Raw genomic sequence first — 24,222 nt, 5'->3', positions numbered from 1 at the left:
ACTTTAAAGGATATATTCTGCACCTCACTATTAAATACTATAAAACAAGACATAACCCACAGTAACGGGTGTGTTTTGCTGAAGAAAAACAGTTGAAAGTTGTCAACATGGAGATGGCATCTACATTAATTATATATCAGTTCAATATGTATCTATAATGTAGGTTGCATCCTTGCAAGTGTTACTCAAAGTTATTCAATTTATACATACACACACACACTCTATACACATAAATATATGAAAATTGCTGGAGGTTGATTCATACATTACAAAAAAATGTCAATGGTTAGACTAGGTTCTAACCTCATATGATAAAATCAATAAGGAAATCTGACTAATTAGTAATATGCTTGCTGATATATTTCTACCACAACACTATAAGCTGATTTTGCCTATTAATTCTTTGAAAGAAACATCTGAATGGAAAACAGAGCTGTGACTTGCACCGTGGCTGTAAAAATCTCAAATGATTTTCTGTCTTTTGCACAAGCTAATCTGACTTATCGCTTATTTTGGTGCCACAAATTATTTACCATGAACGTCATCTTTAAGAGCAGACCAAATAAGTGGCTGCCCACCTCACAACCATATTTCATATAAACAAGCACATACTCTTCAAGCTCAACTCTTTCAAGCTCCAACAAATTTCAGGTCAGGAGACTTCTTCAGCAAAATGTGGTTTTGTGTAATTGGCAACCCTTAACGGATTTCTTTTCCAGGTGCTTCCCTAATCTCTGGTAAAAGTGTTCCACAGCTCTACAACTGTAGAGGACACCATGAAAAATTACCTCCTGTTTGGTTTGAACATGCTTATTACTGGGAGGCACCGTGAACAGTTACACTCTAACCACTGCCCACCATTTTACAGTTCTCCCCCTGAAGCAGACCCTTTTCCAGATTGAGGAGACCTGGCCTACTCAGCCATGCCTCCTAGAGGACACCACTCAATGCCTTTGATTTCCTTACTGCTTTTCCATGAACATGCTGTAATTTTCCTGTATTACTTTTGAAATAAAGGGACAAAAACTGCACACAACTCAGAGTGTAATAAGTAAGGGATTTATATAGTAAGAAAGTTTATCTATAGATAAAGTTCTCCATTTCACTCTCTAGCAATCACTGATATGTTTTGCTTGGCTAAAAAGATGCAGTGTCAAATAACGCATACTGAAATGAAGTTTTATTTTCACAGCCTTGCAAACTGAGATGAGCCGAAAGACAACTGACATTCTTATTTTAAAGACCAGATGTATTACAGAGCTCTGGTTCAATGCTCATTAGTACCCAGGATCCTTTCCCCCCTGTATGCACGTTCACAAGATATTTTCATTTTGTCTGTGTTTAAGAGGATTATTCATAAACATTTACAACCTCAGGGCATCCTCAGTCTCTCATGTGACAAAAAAAAATATTTCATACCAAAGGTAAACTTTACAATAAGCAGCACAATTACTACAGAATTTTCCTGAAGACAAATGCTGGTAGCTGAAGGGGAGAAACCTAAGAAAACATAAGCCAAAATTAAATGTCTGCAGCCATTCTTCTTGCACACCAGCATTACTGTCATACCTTACCTGTACAGCGCATAGTATACTATATATAATTAACTATTCATAATTATCTTTAAAATGCTAAGTCAGTAGCAAAGATCTCCAAGCGTTACCATTTAAACATAAAGAAAAATACAACAACAACAAAATCAGTCGGATCCTCCAAAGCCATCAGTAAATAGAGCAAAACTGCATGGTCTGTGATAACTGTCTTAAGTAAACCCAAGAAAAAGAAATTCAAAGGGGAAAAATAATGAACAGAAAAAAAATATTAAGAAAAAGTGATATGAGCGGAATAAAAAGGAAATACTAGAGACAGCAGCAGCTGAAAAAGTAAAGAAAACTGCAAAAGGCAAGTCTCCTGTAGAGCATTAAAAGAAGAAACGTACTCAAATATTTGAAATTAATTCCAAACCTCAGCTATGGGGATCTACACACAACCTTCTGCCCATGAATTATGAAGTATTTGATCTCTTACAAGATTTCAGAAGCAAGTTTGATTTGTCTGTCCCTTCACATCCACTATTATCAATTCTACTATTCATGCAGTTGGAAAAAAGGAGCTGAGATAACTTTGCAACGACTATCCCTAGCTGTATTTAATATGCAACTATTGTGAACTAAGACACAGTTATCTTATCTCTGCTGATATTGCATTTCTCCATTTATTTTGATGAGAAATTCAAATTTCATCCTTAAATACATTATTCCCCAGCCCTCATTCTCTTTATTTATCACTACCTGGGACATATTATTCTAATATTTTTCTTAATGCATTTCCTGATAGGAAAATAGTAGGACTACAGATAGATGCTGTTAAATCTTGTAAGGCTTTATGTTATTTGACCTAATAATGAGTTTAGCTCAGTAAGTTCAAGGAATGCATAATACTCTTGCATAAAATTACAGGGGATAAAACAGAATTTGAGACTGAAAAAATCTTACATATTAATTATAGAGCCTTATTAATTACATATAGCTGTAGTGGGAGGGAAAAACACCCACAATCTGCAAACGTGCTTCTACCTGATTCCTCAGGATGCAGGGGCGTGTCCTATTGCATAAGATGACATTTACAATAAATAATGCAATATTGTCTGGTAACAGGCTGTATGTGGTTCCAAGACAACCAAATACAATATAATTACAAGAGTGACTTATTTTAATTCCAACATGAAAATAACATTGTATAACATATTTATATATACATATATATATAAAAAAATTTTATAACCTTGTTATAGTCTTCCATAAATATCAAACAGCAAACAGGAAGGAAAATTTGGTTTCACAGTCTCTTACAGACTAATGTAATAGAGATTGAGAACAATTCAATTTTTCAGCATGCAAACAGAACTCTACTGTTAAAAAGTTATGACTGTTATGTCTTCTAAAAAATACACTAGACAACATCTAATTAACGATGATGTGTCCTGTCTGGTTAAATGAAATTTCAAAATTAGTATGGTACATTTATTCTTAAAGTGTAGCTTGTATGAAACTTTGAGATGACCTCAATTATAAGAAAGCGCTGAACTATGAAGTACTCCGTTCTTCTTAAATTAAGAAATGACTTCTTAAAAACTTAAGGAATTAGTTTTCTCTCAGTATCTGATAAAATAACATACATTATCAATGTCTAATTGATTGATTGATTAGGGATGTAAATACATGATAAAAACCAAAATCGCTAAACAAGGACATAAAGCCCAAAATCTCTGAAGAAAGTAGAGCCACAATATGCTTGTGATTTATTATTTGTCATTTTTAACACAACAGTGTGATAGTTTGCTCATGGAAGCATGAAAACTACAGGTCAAATCCTACTTCAATAATAAACACAGAACTCTCATCAGTCACTTAACATAAATGTTCTGCTAAAACAAGCATGAACGCTTCCAGTGCAAGCAAAATCATATGAAGATAAAACTTTCAAAGTATGCTTTCCCTAGTATACAAGTATTAGGAACCTCCTTGACTGACTGTTTTTGTTTCTTCCCTGTTCATCTTCACATTTTGACCTAACTTTTTCTTTTAATCCAAAACGGAAAGCAATAGCTGGGGGTAAAGAAGAATAGCAGGGATATTCAACCATCCGTGTCTCCTAAGATAAGCAGAAGCTGAAAAAATTTAAAACATTCAAGGATCTGAAAATATATTTCACATACGCAACATTGTAAAGGTATCACTGGCATCCAAGCTTGCTAGTTTGACAGCTAACAGAAGGCTCCTTCTCTATTAGTTTTTGTTAAAAGAGAAGCCCAGAAGAATCTTCTGCTCTAATCTATATTCAGTTATGGTCCTTGCCAGTATAGCCTGTAGATCTGAAACGTTAAGGGTTACAGAATTCGGGATGATAGGACAGACACCTATCTGACCCTCAGTATATTTAAATTTATAAATGAATTCCGGCAATAGGAGAGAAATCTCTCTAGATTTACTGATACAAACAACAACGTTTCAAAACCTGCCAATTATTAGTTGTGTGTTTTTCCAACCTTTCAATGTAAAAAGTCCAGAGGGGAAAAAAAAAAGTCTTAAAGAGCAGTGGCAGAATTCAGATGATATTATTTTGACTCTGTTTTATATTCAGTTCTGCTAAAGTGACTCAAAGGTGTGTTATTAGCTATTAATTCTTATAACTGAATATATATATATTATCTCCTAATGAGAAAAAGCTGTATTCTACAGGGTAATACACAAACCCTCTTAATACACTTACCGGCCCTCTCAAATCAATTAGTTCTTGTCTCATCTGGGAGACAAGAGCTTCTTTAGCCATCAGAGCACGGTGCAGTCTCTCATTGAACTCAATCAGTTCCCCATGCATTTCAGCCACCTGAAAAACACAGCCAAAGCCGAGGTAAAAAATGTTCTAAATTGAAAAATTACGTTATGTAAGTTCTTATGTTTATACCAACTTTTACAACACTTTTCAACTATTGTTAATGCACTGGTTTGGACTGAGCATTAGACTGTTACAACAATAACTTTGACTCAAGCCTTGAAATGTAGATCTGGATATTGAATTCAATCAAACAAAATACAACTTCAATTCTACAGCCAGCTTTACTCCTATGAGAGGAGATCTCATGGCAACTGATACTAGAAAACACTAATTAACTTTTCTCATTTTAACTCCTCAATGAACATAGCACTCAAGAGTTACAAGCTAATCACAGTATTTTGAATTAGGAATAATACAAAATGCACAAACTGCATTCAACCTTGTTAATGATCCACAAGTACTGCATATTTGGAGCTTTAACAGGATTGCAGCTAGAAGTCCACTCATCCCAGACAAATCTGTGAGGGGGCAAAGGAGCATAAATATACCACAGTTTTTCTGTCACGCAAGATGCCCTGCATAGGTAAACAGCAGGAAACAGTGGCCTCAAGAAGGCCACTTTCAACACAAAGCCTTACCACGTACGCTCAAGTGAAAAACAGTAAAATTCAGACCAAGGTTAAAGACAACATTGAGCTCTTGAAATTTTCTTGCACAAAAGGAAAACGTAAGCCTACAGCCTAACGGGAAAGATATCCACAAGGATAAGAATTCCAGAATAGCAAAGGAACACAAGTAGCAGCGGTACCCTCCTGGCATCAAGAGAGCATGACACAGAAACTAGCTGAACCAGGAAGAAAGGCTAAACAAACTTAATATCTGTGTTTAACAACATGTTTAGCTATTCCTATTGGAACCGTTATATGACACGGTTGAATTAGTTTCAGTTTTGATGGATGACCCATCTGTACTCAATATACCTGGTAAGGCAGTTACCTCGAGCAAATAATGCAAGCTGGGGCAGCCTTAAAGCAAGGAATTCCAGCCAGAGTTCTTAAAAATTATTCTGAATGGAGAAGACAGACACCTTTCAGAAAATCCCACTGTTATAAGTTTCTTAGCAGATAGTCCCTATATGACACCTATATTAAAGAAAGGGATGAGAGCCATATAATCATATAATCAAAGAAAACAGGAAAAAAAAAAGCTTCAATTCGATAAGCCAGGAGCTTACATCACTGCTTAAAAAAATATGTATATAAAGTTGAACTTCCAATATTTCTTTTCAAATTTCCTTTTATTTTGGAGAGAGTCCTTCAAATCCAGCCAGTCATCAGTTTGCTGTGTATGTAAAAAGAGCTAAGCCCAGATATGATTTGTCTAGAAATGATTTGATTGAGGTGTCTACATTGACACCTCATACCTGTTTTTAATTTACAAACACCTGTAAAATACTCAGCTAATTATAAGCTTAAGTTCAGCAACAGTAACTCAACTAACCATTACCTTTCCTTGTACGGGGACTATTAGCAAGCACAAAAATTAAAAGCTTTCACAGAATGATTACTTCAGTTCAAACTGGCAAACATTTTTATTCTTGTCTGCCTGATGATATAAAGTAGTTTTAGATTAATATTGACATTTTACATTAAGCACCACAATATAAAAAGCTTACAATATGTCTGACAGCACTGAGTTTCACTCCTCCTCGCTTTCCAAAGTGCAAAGGCTTAACACAGCATTAATCAACTTTCAACACTCAAAATTTTTATTTATAGTGTACTAAAGCAGTTTTAGTTTACTGCTTTTGTTTTTCTTCTTTTGTCAAGCATTTCTGTTGCACTTAATCCCATCAGAAAAAAATAACTTCCCAGGCTAACTTGATTTAACAATTAGATTATTTTTTCTGGCTCCTTCTGATAAAAGTCAAAACATCACGACATTCATGCTAATTTCTGATATTATATATTCATAACTCAATTGTTCATTCAACATCAGCCTCACTGAAAAAGGTTATTTAACTTCAAGAACTTATTATTAATTAGTAAGCTTATTTTGTGAAAACAAAAAGTATGTAAATCCATATGAACTTCTACATTACAACTAACACGCCGCGGATGCTACTTAGTAAGCCGTTCACAAGCTTGCTTTACAAGTCAAGCGTCACAAATTACAAACACTTATGCACCAAACAAAATTGCCAGCATTACTAGATAAAATAATAGTATAATGCCATGATCTCTGGATAGATTATAGATTATTTTCCACAGTAGCACAACCTTTAATTCCAGTTCAAAGTGGCTGGCTTGATATTTATGAAAACTGCATGCCCCTCTCTGATTCAGGTTAATATTAGCAAGTCTCTGTATTTACAGAGGAGTGGGCTGGAAGACAGAACTCCCTTGCATTTCACGCTCTCATTTAAGCTTACTACTAGAAGATACAGTAAGCTACTAGCTATAAACGCTCAAAGAAAAACTGTACTATGAAAGGCTGGTTGGTTGGTTATCAAGGGTGATGCACAAATTTACAAATGGATGCAAATTCAAGTAGTTTTTGTATTTGAAATCATTTTTATTTTTCAGTGTCAGGGTCTATCAGAAGAATAAAATCAAAAATATCTGATGTATTATTTGAATTTTTTCCCCCCCTCTCTATGTCCATGAAATAACTTTTCTGCTTGCAGACTGGATTACAACCTAAATTCAACAGCTCTCTCAAAACAGTGGAAGTAGCACAAAAATAGATACAATCCCCAGCAAAGTGAAATAATAATAAAGATACACTCAGCAAATCAGAGTGTATATCTTCAAAAGGATAAATTGATAGGTACATTGCTTGGAAAAATTACTTCTATTAGTAATTAAGTTACTTGAGTATCTGTTTGTGAAAGAAAAACTTACTGCAAACATGGTGAACTAAGAAAACTGATGAAACATACTTCTGAACAACAACATAATTTAGATTCTTCTAATTTTTCCCTCTGGATAGAGTTGTTTTAAAGAGCTAAAATCTTGCTATCAAGGTCTGCCAAAATCAAACACAGAACATTCCTTATAACTTTTATTATCCATTAGGAAATTTTCACAAAATTCTAAATTATACCAAGCTTTTGGCTTTGTTAGTCCATCACCAGCTGTGTTCTTCTTTTAGGAATGATTTAATCAATTCTTTTTGAAACATATCACTGTATACGTTATGTTTAATAGGGAAAATTATTTTGGAATCGTACTGTTTTTAAACATGTATTTTTAACTGGGTGCCTCCATGTGTATGTCTGTGTACTATACAGTTACATGAATTCCTTTTTCTTTTGACAATAAAACTTAAGCTATTTTGACTTAAAGCAAAAAAATTCACACATGCCTAAAATATAGTAAGCAATTTACAACGTAAACAATACTGTAACATCACAAGAAGGACAGAAAAATTTGAAAAACAGGTTTTTGTTTTGCTTGTTTTTTTTAAAGCTGTGCCCACAAATTTAAAACCCAGATACACTCAACTAGAAATGGTTTCCATAACTATTAGACTTCTTAAAACTTCACGGATTTTTGCTACTGTCCTAAGACCTCTTCAGTATATTAATTTTGAAAATTAAATTCTGATGACTGGATTTTATAAGTATTATTTATGCCTGCTAGGAGCACTACAGATTTTCCAGGACTTCTCCAAGAAATTCATAAATTTTCATGGATGGAAAAAGCTAGTCAGCAACACTTCTTATGTTCATAATAAAAAGCTGCCGACCCTTTTCATTAAGTAGATTTTAATAATGCAGACTTATGTCTGCATAAGCAGACTTCATAAGCAACTATGAATGAGTATTTTCATATACTCATTCATATAAGTGGCTTTTTAAATCACAAGGTAATATTTTCTTTAAAATAATAACGAAGCTGTATCCTTTTAGTTAGATTTTATATCCTTGTATCTTCCTTTGTATCTTCCACAGTGAAGCCTATGCAGTAGCTACGTTTTCCTACTGGAACTTCAGTCATGTTCACAGTTGTTTTTCAACACGATATGTTTAAAGCAGAAAATTTACGCACAAATATGCCAAGTTTCCCTTGGCCAGATGATTGTTCAAATTTGATCCCGGTCATACCAAAAACCATGCTTTAAGCGCCCAAATCTTTATCATGAAGGAGACGTGAGGAAGACTTCGCACTAACAGAACTCAACACCTGCTGTCAAAAGAGAGAAAGAAAATCTAAGTCCTCTCCTGCAGTCTGACAACCCTGTGGCTATAACATCCTGCATGATCACAGTTAAGAACAATCTCCAGAGAAATTACACAGATAAGCACTGCTTAATGTTCCCCAGCAAAGGACTAAGTTGTTAACTTAAAACGTGCTATCAACCATTAGGCATATGAATAATGCAATCAGTCTTAGAAATACAGAGTAGAGAAGCAGACTTTTAAGAATTTGCCAAAAGGAAATCATTAATGAGTTCAGGCTTTTTTTTTTTTTTTTTTTAAAGTTTTAAAACTGCAATCATTGGCAGTTAAAAACATTAAGGTTTTTTGAACAAGCCATATTTGAATCATTCGAATTAATGGCTGTTTGTCAGGTATTCCCCCTGCCAAGTCATCATAAAAACTGGTATTTTAATCGGTTAGAAATCCAAAACAACATATTTCCCAAGTAACTGCACAGAGGTGGAAACTGTGTCCCTTTGTTCTCAGTGCAAGCAAGGCTGCATTTTCTCCATAAGGAGATGCTCTTTTTCAAAACAACATTTCTCCTGTATTTTCCCCCAATAGCAATAAAACTAAAGGTCTTCAAAAAAGAGCAGATATCCTACTGGAGATAATTCATTTTTTCTACAACAAGTAAAAAACAATAAAACTCAAAACTCTGCTGCCAGATAGCTTGCCAACACGCACATACTCTAAAACACATTCTCTGCTCAGAAGGTGAAAGCATTTCTAAGATTGTAGCAATCTTCTATATTATTGGAATATACCATGAAATTTTACTGTTACTTTGTCTCTCACTGTCAGGTTAAAAGCGATTACTTGAGAAAGTGTTAGGTGTCAAACAAGTGAAATCAAATACTGCACAATAATCCCCAAAGGCATAATACATCGGTAGTAGTTGTATCATCATCATTTGGCTAGCATCAATTAAAATCAATTAAAATAAAACTTATCTTCCAGTTCCAGCCTTAGGATAATTCAGTCATAAAGACTGCAGTCAACATTCAAAGAATAATTTCAATTCTGCACTAAACTGCACTATAACCCAGGCAGCATTCTCTGCTTAATAATTCAGACAACTTTATTTATGTAACCATAAAATGATTAGTCATTTCTTTCTTCTTTGTTGCTTCATTTCCATTTTGTGTTGTTGACATTTCTATTGACAAGCAAATCATTTGATTCAAGGCAGACTGAAAGAGCCACTTAAAAATTGTGTTGTTTTTTTTTTGCTGCTGCTTTTTTTTTTTTTTTTTAAACTAAAGGTACATTAGGTAATCACTAGTCTGTTCATCAAAACCAACAAGAAGAAAATAAGTAGTAGCTTTCAACTCAAAATATAACAGGAACTGTCCACATTACATGAACTACATATTAATGCTTGCAATATTTCAGTTTTTTAAAATGTATGCATGCTATCAATGTTTACAAAGGTTAATTCTGATATACAAGAGAGCACTAACATCTTGACCAGGAAGAGCACTACTTGGGCAAGACCTATGCCTGGCCAGGGGAAATGAAAGTAACCAGAACCACCAAAATCAGGTATACAGGATAGTAAGAGTTTAATAAGCTTTAAAAAGAAGGATAAAATAAGCGTTAAAAAGAGGGATAAAATATTAGCATGTCTCTAGCTGCTGCATCTTTTTATGTAACCTCATAGCAAAAGCCAAAATGCCACTATTCTTATGTTTCCCTCAAACTTTTTAACTTCTCATTTTATACCTGCAGGAAGACATATAGCTCCCCTAAATTGCAACTCATTAGTCCTTTGCTAAGATTATCTCCACGAGCTAAGCATGATATGTTTCAGCTAATGTACCAAAAAGACTATTCAAAAGCATATGGATGAAACTAAGCAATCAGCATATGTAAGGATAAACTCACATAGTAAAGTACAAAGGCAAAGCTACTATCAGGAGACCATTTTGCATAAATGTTCCATCTCCCACCTCTAAGACGACAAGCCTTGGAACTACATTCATAACGTTATCGGATACTAAAAATCACAGACTAAAATAAAAAATAATAAAAAGGCAACTTCACATGGCACAAAAGATCAGCTAGTATAAATCACTCTGCTGGTTCAAAAATTTAAAAAACTAAAGGATTAACATTGACCTGGCAGGCTTTATAATAGATCAAGTATTAATTATCCTCCCATAACTTGCATATGGCCAACAAAGCCGCAGATGGCTGGCACAAAGTTTGTATTTTACGTTCCAGCTGCACAAATGCAACTGTGGTTCCACATCTGATCCAACCCAAATCTGTGAGCCCTGCTGACCTGCGGGCGTACAGATCCGGTTCTAGTGACTGTGGAACCACAAAAGCATAAGTGTTTCTTTTCTAGCTCATCACCGTTTTCTCATTGTTATACTTACATGTCATGTTCAAACACTAGCAAAAAAACTACCACCCACACCATTGCCCCTGTCTTTAGGGTCCTGGTATTCTCTCCTGCATAATAAATCAGATTAGGAAAGAGTGCTGCTTAAATTCATGTCAATCTGTGGTTTTACTATTCCAGAGATATTAAATTCCTGTCAACTACCCTATTGTTAGCAAGACTGTCTGCACCTAAGGTGCTAACAACCTGTCTTTTTTCCTTAAATCACCTAACAGGAAATGGCTTGCTTAAATTGATACTGCCACCAAAGACTCTACAACATCAAAACACAGTGTGTGTTTAACCTAAAGAGCTTTGTCCATATTTTCCCAAGTAAGTGATTTGACATAACAAAAGAGACTACCTCTCCCTGAAAATCTTGCCTTGATAACAGATAACGCAAGTACACTAATAAAGCAGCTGATAACGTCAGCAAATAATATGATTCACCAAATACAGAAGAGATCAAACTCATATTGTCTATACAATACTAACAAGGGCTGAAGATCTTCAGTCTGCTTCAGAAAATGTACCATTTTGCAATACTGTCCTATGACAAAATGAGTGCCACTATTCAGTAATTTTATTTGTAGGTATTTTGTTTTAGTATCCAGAAAAAAAAAATCTTTCCAGAAACCTGTCAAAGAATGCGAAATACATCTTCGTTGAGATTCAATAAAATGGGTGATGCAGATCAATGAAATGGCATGCGCGGAAGTTTTAAATCAAATTATTAAGTATTTCAGAGTTTATTTCTTAAAAAAGAAAACTTTATTTTTATACTTGTCTTAGAACGTCATTAAGAGGTAAGAGCATATCCTGTCAACATAGTGACAGATTCTAGATTTACCAAATAGTTTGCAGAATGAGTTGAGGAACTAAAGATATCAAAGAACAAATCAAAATGGTTTTTAAAGAGAAAAGTACGAGAAAAAGAATTGCCAAGCAGTCAGATGATTCGTAGGCAGAGTGAGTCGGACTTTTTTAAGCAGATAACTATGTTCCTATATCACTGTTATAGCCTTTCCACATAATTATCTCATTCCTAAGTAGCACTTTATGCAGAACTAGCAAAACAGCCATATCATCAAAACTCCCCATGTTACTAGTTCCTAAATTCAAATCCTAAAGAAATTTGTGCCAGAATATTCTCACCCGGCATACTGAATTGAGAGACAATTCTATAAAGATGCTGGCACATTTTGGCCAAGCTTCTATTGATTTAGGATACCTTCCCTGATCAAATATCTTACTATATGACAAAGATTTTTGCAGTATAAAAAACAACAAAATCTACGTATCAAAATCTATGTATTCAACTTCTTTAAAAACCCACCTATTCAATTACAGTGAGACACTGTATATTCATTTTGTGTAATTGCTGGATCAAAGAAACTTAATATAGCTTAGTCATTTGAGTAAATTTAAATGAAATAGAGGAAATCAAAAGTTAAAACAGCCTAGATTGCAGCTTGAGGGAAGAAAAAAAAAAAAAACCCAAAAAATATATATATCAGCATGCTTTTGAGGCCTCAAGGCACAAGTGGCCAAATAATTACTTGCTCTACAAAAACAAAAGTCATCAGAATTGACAAACTGAAGCTTTGCAGAATGGTCAAGGCTTAATTTTAGATACTAAAATTATCTTTCATAGATATTTTTTCAAATATTGGAAACAATTCAGCTATTCAGAAGAGCTATACAGTTTGTCAGGAATATAAAAGCATTACCATTAACCTTTCTGACAGTTTTCAGACCTCATGAATACCTAACATTCACAAATGAACTCTCAACTCTAATCCATTAAGTGTATTTTTGTCGATTAAAGTGACTCACATACTGAGTTTACCTGAACAGCATATGCATCTTCCATGTCAGAAAAGCAGGTTCCCAAACTCACATTCCAAATACTTGGAGATCAATATTTAAGGCATAAAATTACAATAGTGTACTTACCACATAATAATTTAATTCTGTGAGCTTTAGGAAAAGATACAGGAGAATATTTTCAAATTCATTAACATGGGAATTGCAAGCTTCTAGAGAACCTTACTCTGAAAATTAAGTTAATTTCTAGCTAATTTACGCAGACACTTTCCAACTCCTAGAAATGTTTTTGCACAGGTTGCTACAAGGAAGGCCTTGGAGAGTTTAAACTTTTTTTTAAAACCCATTTCAGTTTGCCTCCATATTGCAGTACAATAAACTTTTCTGCATGGAGATGAGGTATTAATATATTGTGGTAAGAGTTTCAGTATATTAAAAGCCTTTCATTCTAGCAGAGGACCTAGTCTTCTCGTTCCCTTGCCCAGCGGGGGTAATCTATGCCAGGAAACAGAAAATACAACCTTATTTATCGAGTCTTTAACAGAGCTTTCATAATATAATTTAGCACATCATGAGCATAATTTACAATTTAATTTTGATGAAAAGCAAGTTAAAGCCCACCAATAAAGTCATTCTTCAACAGAGTAAATTGTAAAAGCCTGAAACTGCAAAGAAATCCTGATCTCTGATCAGATAAGTTTACTGGTTCATTATTAGACTACAGCCACAAAAGAAAGAACAGAACCATTAACAACAGAATCTCTTACAGATAACAGTTGAACCACAGGTCTGTCTACAAACAGAACAAAGAGAAGTCACAGCTGTTTAATTTTTTGTTTGCTTTGCTTCATTTTAAATCCTTAGCAAAATGAGGTCTAACAAGAGAGCAAGTATTCTGTTTATTCAGTATTCTCCTTTCACTGAATTTTACATTAGTCTTAAAAGCAAGTCTTGCATTAAAAACTTTTTCTAACATGGTCACATCAACAGAACTAGTAACTTCCATGGTCCATTTCCACACTGCAATAGCCAATAAGCTACATAATAAGGCAATACAAAAATGAAACCCAGTATGGTACAATCAGAAAACGGTAGGAAAACTACAGATTTCAGCAGGAACTCAGGAAATTTTAAAGCCCAACTAGCAAAACAGAGATTGTAATTATGTACAGTAACTTATACAACACCTGAGGCCTTCTGTCTGTGATGCTTTCAAGTTCACAAGTATCAATTCAAACCTTAAGGAATTGGTTTATTTACTGTACCTTCATGGAAGTTATATATATTTTTAATGCAGTAAAACAAGCTAGATCAAAATCAATAAGTGAAAACACCGATCATCTGAAAGGTAACATAAAATTACACAAGTATGGTCCATTTTTCTTAATAATAATACGTGATGCTCTGAGACCAGTCAATTTCATATCAAAGTATGAATGTATACCATTGTTAAGAAAAGTATTTGTAACTACTTGAATTGCTTTAAATAAACTTTGAAGTTGAATGAGCAAATTTTTAACCACAGAAGCTTGAAAATTAAATTTTTCCTTTCTTTTTTAAGGGAAAAATCAGATATTTATTTTTGACTAACGGAGAAATGAGAATTACACCAAAGTAGAAAAATAGCTTACAACCTCAAGTGTTATACTACCAGTATGAGTCCATAAAATTTGAACAGTACAAGCTTTACCTCAATCAATTTTCTTTCATAAGAGTTGGCTAGTTCCTCGTTGTTTTCTACTTGCTTTTGCTCTGGAATAGTAAATTCGGCATCAGCGCTCCAAATATTTGGTAGAGCTAAAACAGAGAGATTCATAAGATGAAAACATTAAATTACACAGACATTAGAAACATTCTGTTTAAAAGTAATAGCTCTAAAAGAACTGGTTATTTAAAATATCAAAATAGGATGTAATATTACATCCTATTTATATTTTAAAAAAACAATTTTTACAAGTGCTAAAATATAAATACAATAGGAAGCTTTCTTACAAACAATATTTAGACAGGTTTTCTCATCTTAAGAGGGAAAAAAAAAAAATATACAAGCTAAAAGCCTTTGGCTGTTTTGTGACTACAGTTCCCAAGCATATACAAGTAGTGATTCCAAAGCCTTTGAAAACTAAGCCTGTGCTTCTCTCAAGTCTTTTTTCTATTTTTTTTAAAACATCGTTTCATATTATATGCATCTGATGATTTAAAGAGCATAGAAGTTACAGAAAACAGGGTTGAGAACGGACACTGCAGACATCACCTAGTATTTTGCGTCTGCATAATGGCAGAATCAACCATATTTATTTCATTTCTGACAGTTAATTTTCTAAGAATAAATTAGACACCACCAATAATGAAGATTTCATGCTTCCCTGCACAATCTAAGTTTAAGTATTCTTCTCAGAAAGATTTTCCTACTGGCTAATCAAACTTTCTTCACCTGCCATGTAAGCCCATTACTTCTTTTCTTAACTACAATAAATAAGAGATATAGCTTATCCTATTCCTGTTCTTAGCTTCTGTCCACATATTTGGAGATCACTGTAAGGCCTATTCTAAGTCTCTTCTTCCCCAGATTTAATGCACATCCAAGTTTAACTTCCCCTCACAGACCATGAGCTTCCAGAAAAACAAGTTAGCACATATAAAGTAAAGCATACTAATGCATTCATCAGCTTTTAAAATCTAAACAAGTACAACCACTATAAGGTAGATAAAAGACACTATAATTCATTTGACTAAATATTCTTTAGGCTGGGAAATGATTGTTGGTTCAAGGAAGCATACATACATTCAGAGGCTAATTATTATTCAAAGTAAACTTTGAAAGCTATTTTAAGAACTGTTAAGCTTTTGTAAATCTTGCTTGAAGTTCTATAGCCAAAAACTTCTGAGATCAGCATTTCCATAAAGTTTGGCTACATACAGCACTTCTGCTTAAACAACAATTCTGCATGAAACTCTCACAAGTAAACTGATGAAAAGTCCTTCTCCACATAAGTATTCCCTATATAATTTTACATAATTTTACATGTTCTACTTCCAAATATATCATAATTTATCATAGCTATTTTTGCACTTATGATACTCAAAGAAACAAAAAACTCAAGTTAGTAGGACAGTAAAAATGACAAGGAAAGATAGGGGAAAAAAGGGATAGGACTCAGTAAGTAGCTAGGACCAATTTACCAAAGAAAACTTCATATTAGTTCACAACCCTGTCCTCATGTTTATCATAGTTTCACAACACTAACATTTAGAAGCCACCATATTGGGGCTACAGAGAATACTGGCACGTGTTTCATGAAGGTTAATAAATTAACGTGTTATCCATGAACTACGCTTTCCTTATTTTACCACCGCCTACACAGATAGAACCCATAGGATAATTTTATTATTGTTTTTCTACAGAACAATTTATTAACTAACCCATCTAAGAAACTTATCCTGTGCATGGCAGTCCAGATATTAAGATGCAAATCTTCATGTTTTCTTTTCATATTTTGACACACAGAAAAAATCATAAAGCTTTAAAAGTCTCTAAACCAAAAACAAAATTTCAGCTTACACAAGAGGCAAGACATTGTACTTTTACAGTTTATGTTACTTTTCAGACAATGCTTTTTAGTTTAGAGTCAGAAGCCGTTAACAATATAAGAATAAAACAGTCACATATTTAGTACTTCTGTTACCCCCAGTATTGCAATCAGAGTTCCAGTGATTTATGCTCAACTCCTTCAGAAAGGACAAGGCATCTAAAGTGTTAGAAGCTTTAATCACGATTTTGTTAACTGAATGGACGTTTCAGAACGTTCATTTCAACAGTAGCGTGTTACTAAAATAAGATATTGAAATAGTTCTCCTTTTCAAAGACTAAAAAAAGGTAGGAATTACATAATGCAATGTAAGGTAATGCACTAATAGAGAATAATTAAGTTTGATTAATATCACCATCGATGGCCATACAGAAATGTAACAGATGGAGACAAAGTAGTATGCAAAGCTCTTGCAGGGTGTATTACACTAAAGAGAAAAAAATAAATTCATAATGAATTAATCTAGTAAATTATGTGCTATGCAATAAGCATATATTTATTCAAAGACCTAAATCCCAAATATTGGGTGCATCATGAAATACATGTACTGAAAATTTTCTTTTTAATATGTTTTCATATAAGAAAATTTAAATGCCTAGAACTAGAAATAATCTTTTTACGTTAGTTACTCACATTCACAACAGAGAAAGAATTCAGACTGCCAAAACAATTATCTAGTCTGCATAACCTGCTGTTTTCCATCCCAAAGGCCTTACAGCAGTGGGAGACAGTAGGTCGCATAAGTCACCAAGTAGATACATACGTACCTCCAATGACCAAGTATAGGTCAACTCTCCTGTGACACGTGCAAAACTAGAGGATATTTCTAGTCACATCCTAGGAGATGCCTGCTTTTTAAACAGGTAACTGAAGAAAGAGTATAGAAACACACTCAAGTTGGAGAGCGTTGTACACATAGAATTGTATTTTACACAATCAGAAAAAAAATCAGGACTCCTAGCACAGCTAGCTTTGATACTGGTTGTTTTATAAGATTACAAATGATTGTTTGGAGGGAATTTATCGCAATTCAAAGTTCAGAGCTATTTTTCTGGAAGTTCAGTATTTGCCTATGGCATAAGATGATCGTATTCTTCACCCAGCATGTGGTAAACAAAGCAAAAAGGACGTCATAGAGCTAGGTTATTTCCAGATGTGCACTCTTAACTCTTGGGAATTCTCAAGAGAATTCTATAGGACTTTTGGCCATCGGTCCAGGATTTTCAAACACTTGGCAGGTAGTAAAAGCTGTCACTCCAGTCACGCCACTGGACACTAGGCAACTTCACTCCTAACTCACCATGTAACTTTACATGCTTTGTATAATGCATGAACTATTACCTCTGCCTGGAAGATATGATGTTAAAAAAAAAAAAAAAAAACACACCCAACCACACACACACACACTGCAAACCTATAAATACTTCTGCTGCAAATACAGCTTGCAAAACTAGCCAATATCATATCTATCACTACATGCTTATAGTAGCTTATACAATTTCACTATTTCTAACCAAGCCAATTCTCTTTATATATACCCATCTATATGTATAAAGAATTATTTTCATAATTTTAATGTTAATTCACATATCAATACAAAAATCATTGCAGAGAATGTTATTTGTGATGCAAGCTGCATAAACAAGCCATAAGAGTTTTCCATAAATGAAGATTACTCTTCCCCCCCGCCCCATCACCTGTACGCTAAAGGAATATGGTATCCAAGTAGACTACAAAACTAGAGAGTAATCACCATTTCAATTCAATAGACCCTAAAGCTAATTTAATAAATGGCTAACTGCCAGTTATGCCAAGTAGCCAGATGCTCCTGTTGTAGCAGGAGCTACATTAAGTTTCACTATTTATCATCCTGCAACAGGTATATAATTGAGAGCAAAAGCATCATAGTTCTACCAATAAATGTGTTCTGCTCCCAGCTTAAGTATATAACAGACCATTTACTGCAATTTCTTAGTTAATGTCTACATTATGCTCTGAATAAGAAATATGCCATTAATTTTTAAATAAACAGTGAAACAAAATTCAGTGCTGACACAATGAGCCACTAAAACTACTCTATATAGGAATGCATTAATCTTTAAAATAGCTAACTTCACAAACCATAAATTGGCTTCAGTTTTTGAAGTTATGAATACAAATTGAAATTTAAGTATCAGACATTGATGAAAAGGTTATCATAAAAATTCAAAATTTCTCCTGCAACTCTAATATATGTACATCTTTTGGGCAAATTCTAGAAGCTCTTAAGTTAAGCAGTTGGTTTAGGCACTGCTGATTAAGAGGATGCTTTCCTGATCTAGATTTTTAAACAACACGTTCAGTTCTTAAGGGCTACATGAGCATTTTTCACTGCCAGTATTGTATGCCAATGTAAAAGGAAGAACTTGCTACATCTTTCTACGCAGTGACAGAATTTCATCTGTACAAAAAAGAAGATCATTTTACCGTTCAACCTACCTGAAATTTTATAAAGCTTGCTCACACTGAAAAATGACGCACAAGAAGAATTTCTATAGAACAGCAGTAATTCTCAGTTAATAGTACATTATTTTCAAAAGACTTTTTGATTTTAAAATGTTTCTGCTATTAATACAACAAAACTAGATTTTGTAAAGGTCCCATATGAAAATAAAACTCTGCTAGTTGAAATAGTTTTTGCCAGATGGAAGAAACATACCAGATGGTATTGGATAACTCAAAATTAATTTTATTCTTTCATTGGACTATACTTTCAAAAGCATGCTATTCCTTGTTTTCTTGGAAACACAGTACTACTTGCAAGCTGCTGTGCCTGCAACTTCCAATTCAGATTAGCAGTCAATTCATTCAGTGCCTTTTTGAAATTAAGATGATTACTACAGTTTTGAACTTGCAAACCCTTTATTCCCCGAAATTTCCATGATTTTGCTTTATCCATTTATCACTTCCCAATTATTTTTTGTTCATCTTAATGAAACTTCAGTAACAAGCAACTAGCAGCAAAAAAGTTTCCATTCCTCCAGTCATCATTTATTTGTGATAGTAGTAACTCAAGTTTGCGGTGAAATCTTAAATTACTGCTGTGTTCAAACTAATTAAAAAATATATTAAAAAAAGATTAATTTACTGAAAACAAAAATAGAGAACAACTTATGTGACTAAAGTACGTTTTTCATACAAAATGCTCATTTTCACCTGAGGAAGGTGAAATTGAGGGTTCTTCAGCTCCATAAGCATTTTATGCATACTCCTGCTGTTCATATTTTGAAAAGTCAGTTAAAATGAAATAAGGATTAATCAGACTTTTAACACGCAGATTTAATAACCACATCTGAGTTCAGAAAAAAGTCATATAATGTGTTGAGAGACAATATTCCTTTTAAATAAACCGAGAACATAGAGAAAGAGGAATATGTATGAATCATTCCTACACAATTTTATTTAACTGTACATCACATCTCTGTGACAAACTTTTCTATCCAAAAATGAACCAACAATACCCACTCATACACTAGTACTTCCAGATAACGCTACCTGCATTACAAGGTGCAAGGACCTCAACGACCACGTGGCATTAATTTTACCACTAAAAACAGTTTTGCATGTTCTTCTTATGGAGGATAAGATATTCATAGCATTTTAATTTTCTTCTTTTTTTCCCCCCATAAACTTGAAAAAATTGTAGTACATATTACAAGTTTCTAACTAGGTTGCAAAAGCGTTCCATCCTCAGAAACCACCTTTGATTTTAAAACTGATCTGTATATGACTTATACTGAAGGAACAGATACTTGCTTTGAACTCAGACTTTGAGCAATGCTTTCTAAAAGAAGGTAAGAATAATGTTCCCCAAATGCATTTCCCGTTGAATTCTTTTAAATTTCCCTACTATCCTTCTGTGAATATTTTTATCTTAATATAACTTTTAAAATTATTAACAAGCACTTAATAGTTATCTTTAATATTTGCTTACTATTAAAACCAAGAAGGAATTATTTCTATGTTTATTCCAGTGGCTGCAATCAGACAGTTAATGGATTTAAAGACAACCTCAAGGGGCATGGCTATGAACAACATGCTGAAAGAAAAAAAATACAACCTTTAATTAAAAAAAAAAAAAAGGTGAAACACATTTAATTAATGCATTTCAGAAAAAAAAAAAATCCAAATAAATTTTACCAAACCTTAAGAAGGTTAGTCAGTTAACTTCAAGCGTCTGTTTGGATAAGCTAGCAAACAACTCCCTAAGTAAAAATGGTCTAGAATTATTGTGTCTAAGTAACTTTGACAAGTGATACACATCCAGCTCCTAGTGGTACTTGAGAAAATAGGATGCCCATTTATTAAATACTTAAATATGAAAATTCAACTGTTCAGTCTGTGGCAGTGATCACTCATTCTGAAAGCTAATGTGTTAGCTTGGGCACTTCACTTATAATTGCATTTGCTGAGTACTTTTTAAAGTCATCTCAAGGCAAGCTATTATTCTGCGTTTCATTTATAATTTTACAAAACTACTTAAAGGCCATACCCCATAGCATTTCATCCAATTTACTGTACTGACGATGTAGATTCTCTTCTAGTTACAACAACATAGAACTGTAGAAGCTTAACTTATTTTGAGCCTTTCAAAGTAGTTTCACAGAAACTCTAAATATACAGCTTCCCAAAAACAATACATTTAACAAGACTTCTGTTTAAAAAACGTTAGGAAGATTAATCATTACTGAAATTACTCATTATGATAATGCTGGGAAGCAATGAAATTAGTTGTATGTAAGTTTTAGCATCCCTGATGAAGACAGCTTCCCAGCATTCTAAGAAAAGATGAGGGCTTGGAATCTTTCACATTTAAATAACAGAACTCTAATCCCTTGTCTATAAGTAAGATTAGTTGAAAGCCTAGATAGCAGCCTTATAGATTAAGGTTAATAAGTGACCAAATTAATATGCAAGATACTAATTAGAATTTTAACTTAAAATAACAAAAGACTAGTTTCTTCATCCTATTGTCTTTACAAAATTGTCACAATCTCAGAACACAGTGATAAGATGGTTCTCGCACACATACATGCATAAAAAGATTATAGTGTAAGCTAATTAAGAACAAAATGACTTATTCAAGTTGCATGCTGGTCACCTTTAGCTATACATAACTAGAATTCAATAACTTGCCTTATGGATATACTGCAAAGTACAGATAGCTCTTTCTAGTAATGCAAATTCTCAAGTATGAAGGCTCACGTCTGGAAAAACTGAATATTTATGAGGAAAGACCACAAGGTATGTACTTAAACAATGGATGCACTTCGTTTCTATAAATCTGATAAAAAATTAAAGGAAAAAAATACACAACTCTTTGGATGGGAGGAACATATAACAAATTCACATTCAGAAATAACCACCTTACTAGCAGGCTATTTTTAGACAGTTTTTTTCATACTTCTCTCCTTTAAATAGCATGAGGTTTTTTTGTTGCTGCTGTTAATTGGAGAATTGTATCATAGCAAGATGTATATGTAAATATTCATATAATCTAATCAACACATTCTGTTAATCATCTTATCCTTCAGTAAGGGACATGGGCCAATTTAAGAGTGATTAAAGCAGAAGTATACAAGGAAGAAACATTTTCTGGTGACCAACATTAGTTTGAAAACAGAGAGATGGTGGGGGAATGCGTAAGCCCCAAAGGTTCCAAGGAACCACTGAACCTAAACCCTGAACCTAAAACAAAAAACAGGAAGCTATGTGGAAGTAAAGATTCCCAAAAGAAACAAGGCTTGAGCATTGCTCCAAACTAAAAATGAGAGAGACTCAAACTTATGATCATCATATTTTCATCATAACATGTATGACATGATCAAAATAGCATGTACATTCACAGGATACTGTATGTCTCGGTGAAAAAATCAGCGATCATACAATACTTAATGCTGGCATTTAGTTCTTTAGGTTTCAAAGTTACCATTTTACTGAATTCCTAACACCTATCCAAATCATATCACAGTAGATGGTAAACAACGGAAACTGTTGGAAATGTTCAAAACATGACTACAACCCAAATACTGCAAAGACGGACTTAGAGATTATCCCATGAGTTTCACCTATCCCAGAAATGCTTTCCTGCCTGGATCCCACTTGCCAACTCTATGCATAAGTTTTTTCCAGTGTAAGTAATGTCTAAAGAGATTGAGCTGATAATCAGTCATTACAGGACTTCTGTAAGTCATAATACATTAAATCCCTAAGTAGATTTTGGTCTATATTTAGATCTTGCTGGCTATGACTGAAAGAGAATTGAAATGGCTGACTTAAACGGAAGTCCCTAGCCAGAGGAGGGAAAACCAGCAATCTATAGGCTTATGTCTTGTTTCTTTTTGTTCTTCTAACTTCTTAACGCTTTTCTCTCTCCACTCAGTTAAAGGCACACCATCTTCTATTTCTCCTGTCTCAGAACAAGAGCTTGTGATGCATATGCTGTTCTTCAGTGATCGATATTCAGATTTCTTTCTCTAAGCATATTACTAGTCAGGGACTATCGATATGTTAAGTACTTTTCTGAATCAAGAGGCCCCAATACTACCAATAGTTTCATATAAATCATCAGTGGCAATGAAGAAAATATTTCCTTTTGTATGAATAGGATATATGAAGTCCAGAAGGTAAGATAAATAACTACAAACAGTGCATATAGCTGAAATGTATTCAGGTCCTTAATGATCAATATTATAGGCAATTTACCACAGATTAAATAACCTTTGAATTTAAAGGATATACTTATTCATTTTTAGAATCATTGGTACCCTTCCACCCCCCTTTTTCATCTATGAAATCTGACCATCCTACTCAGCTTCTATTCTTATCACTCACTAATTTGCATCATTTTAACATGGCAGAATATAGCTAGCCTAGAAATCCCCCTTCCTTTTTTTTTTTTTTTTTAATAATTACACTCATTATGGAAACTGTCAGCATCTAATGAAAGATGATTTCTGCTATAAGAAGCTTAAAAGATAGTCTTCATGAATAATTTTTAATGTGAATCTACACTCAAACAATGTCAGAAGTAAAAATGCATGTTCTAACTAACAATCCTTTCTAAGGATGAATGAAGCTTTTGAATTACAAATTGGTACAGTGGGTCACCCTTAAGAGCACAATTAATGCAGTATTCATTCATATGGCCATCTATAAGACCACAACTTTGACCATTCCAGAAAAGACACTGCCAATTTCTCAAAAGCCACCTAGTCCCTCAACATTCCCTCTACAGTTAGTGGGGATACAGGCACCATCAGAAAGTGATTCAAAATCAGGGCTCCAAACTACCCTATCAAGGAGCACTTCTATCCCCACAGACCCCACAGAAGAAACACAGGGAACACAGCTGTTCATCTAACTGCAAATTTAGGATGCAAAGTTTGTTCATTAGATTCAGAGCACTTCTGCAAAGAAAGTGAAGTGTCTGGTCTTAACAGAAAGTGTATTTCATGTAGAGTCTACAAATACTGATCTTCAAATAGCACTAACAGTATACACCAAAGATGCTAAATTTTATCTTCTCAAAGTGCTCTTACGATCCAATATGATATTAATTGAAAGATCATTTTTAAATGAAATTTTCATCTGCTAGTTTCTTTATTACTTGTTTTCAATAGGACACTTTCCTTAACACCTTCATAAAGCTCTCACCTATCAAAAAAAAATCAGTAAAAATATTAGTTAAAAAAAATCTCTGCTACTCAAAAGGAAAATCTATCAAATATGTTATCTTCACTATCAGGAGATATTATTCTACCACGGCTGAAAGAAATGAAGAGGACTTAGAATTATCTCTTGCTAAGCCTACTTTCATGTAGATTATTTTATTT

At 33.7% G+C, this 24,222-nt stretch overlaps 1 protein-coding gene across 6 annotated transcripts in view; it reads right to left on the bottom strand.

Annotated features, from left to right (window-relative positions):
- SNX29 (sorting nexin 29) overlaps window positions 1-24,222 on the bottom strand; it is a 146,835-nt gene that overhangs the window by 72,230 nt on the left and 50,383 nt on the right. For all 6 annotated transcript variants that reach the window (XM_068908259.1, XM_068908262.1, XM_068908260.1 and 3 more), the window contains 2 exons: window positions 14,449-14,555; window positions 4,273-4,389 (listed from right to left, as the gene is read on the bottom strand). In XM_068908259.1, coding sequence (XP_068764360.1) covers window positions 4,273-4,389; window positions 14,449-14,555 — 224 coding nt within the window. The remainder of the gene's footprint in view (window positions 1-4,272; window positions 4,390-14,448; window positions 14,556-24,222) is intronic.

The sequence above is a fragment of the Struthio camelus genome, chromosome 15 (genome assembly GCF_040807025.1).
Source record: "Struthio camelus isolate bStrCam1 chromosome 15, bStrCam1.hap1, whole genome shotgun sequence".
NCBI classification, from domain to species: domain Eukaryota; kingdom Metazoa; phylum Chordata; class Aves; order Struthioniformes; family Struthionidae; genus Struthio; species Struthio camelus.
Note: the sequence above shows the minus strand (reverse complement) of the source record. Positions and strands in the feature narration are given on the sequence as shown.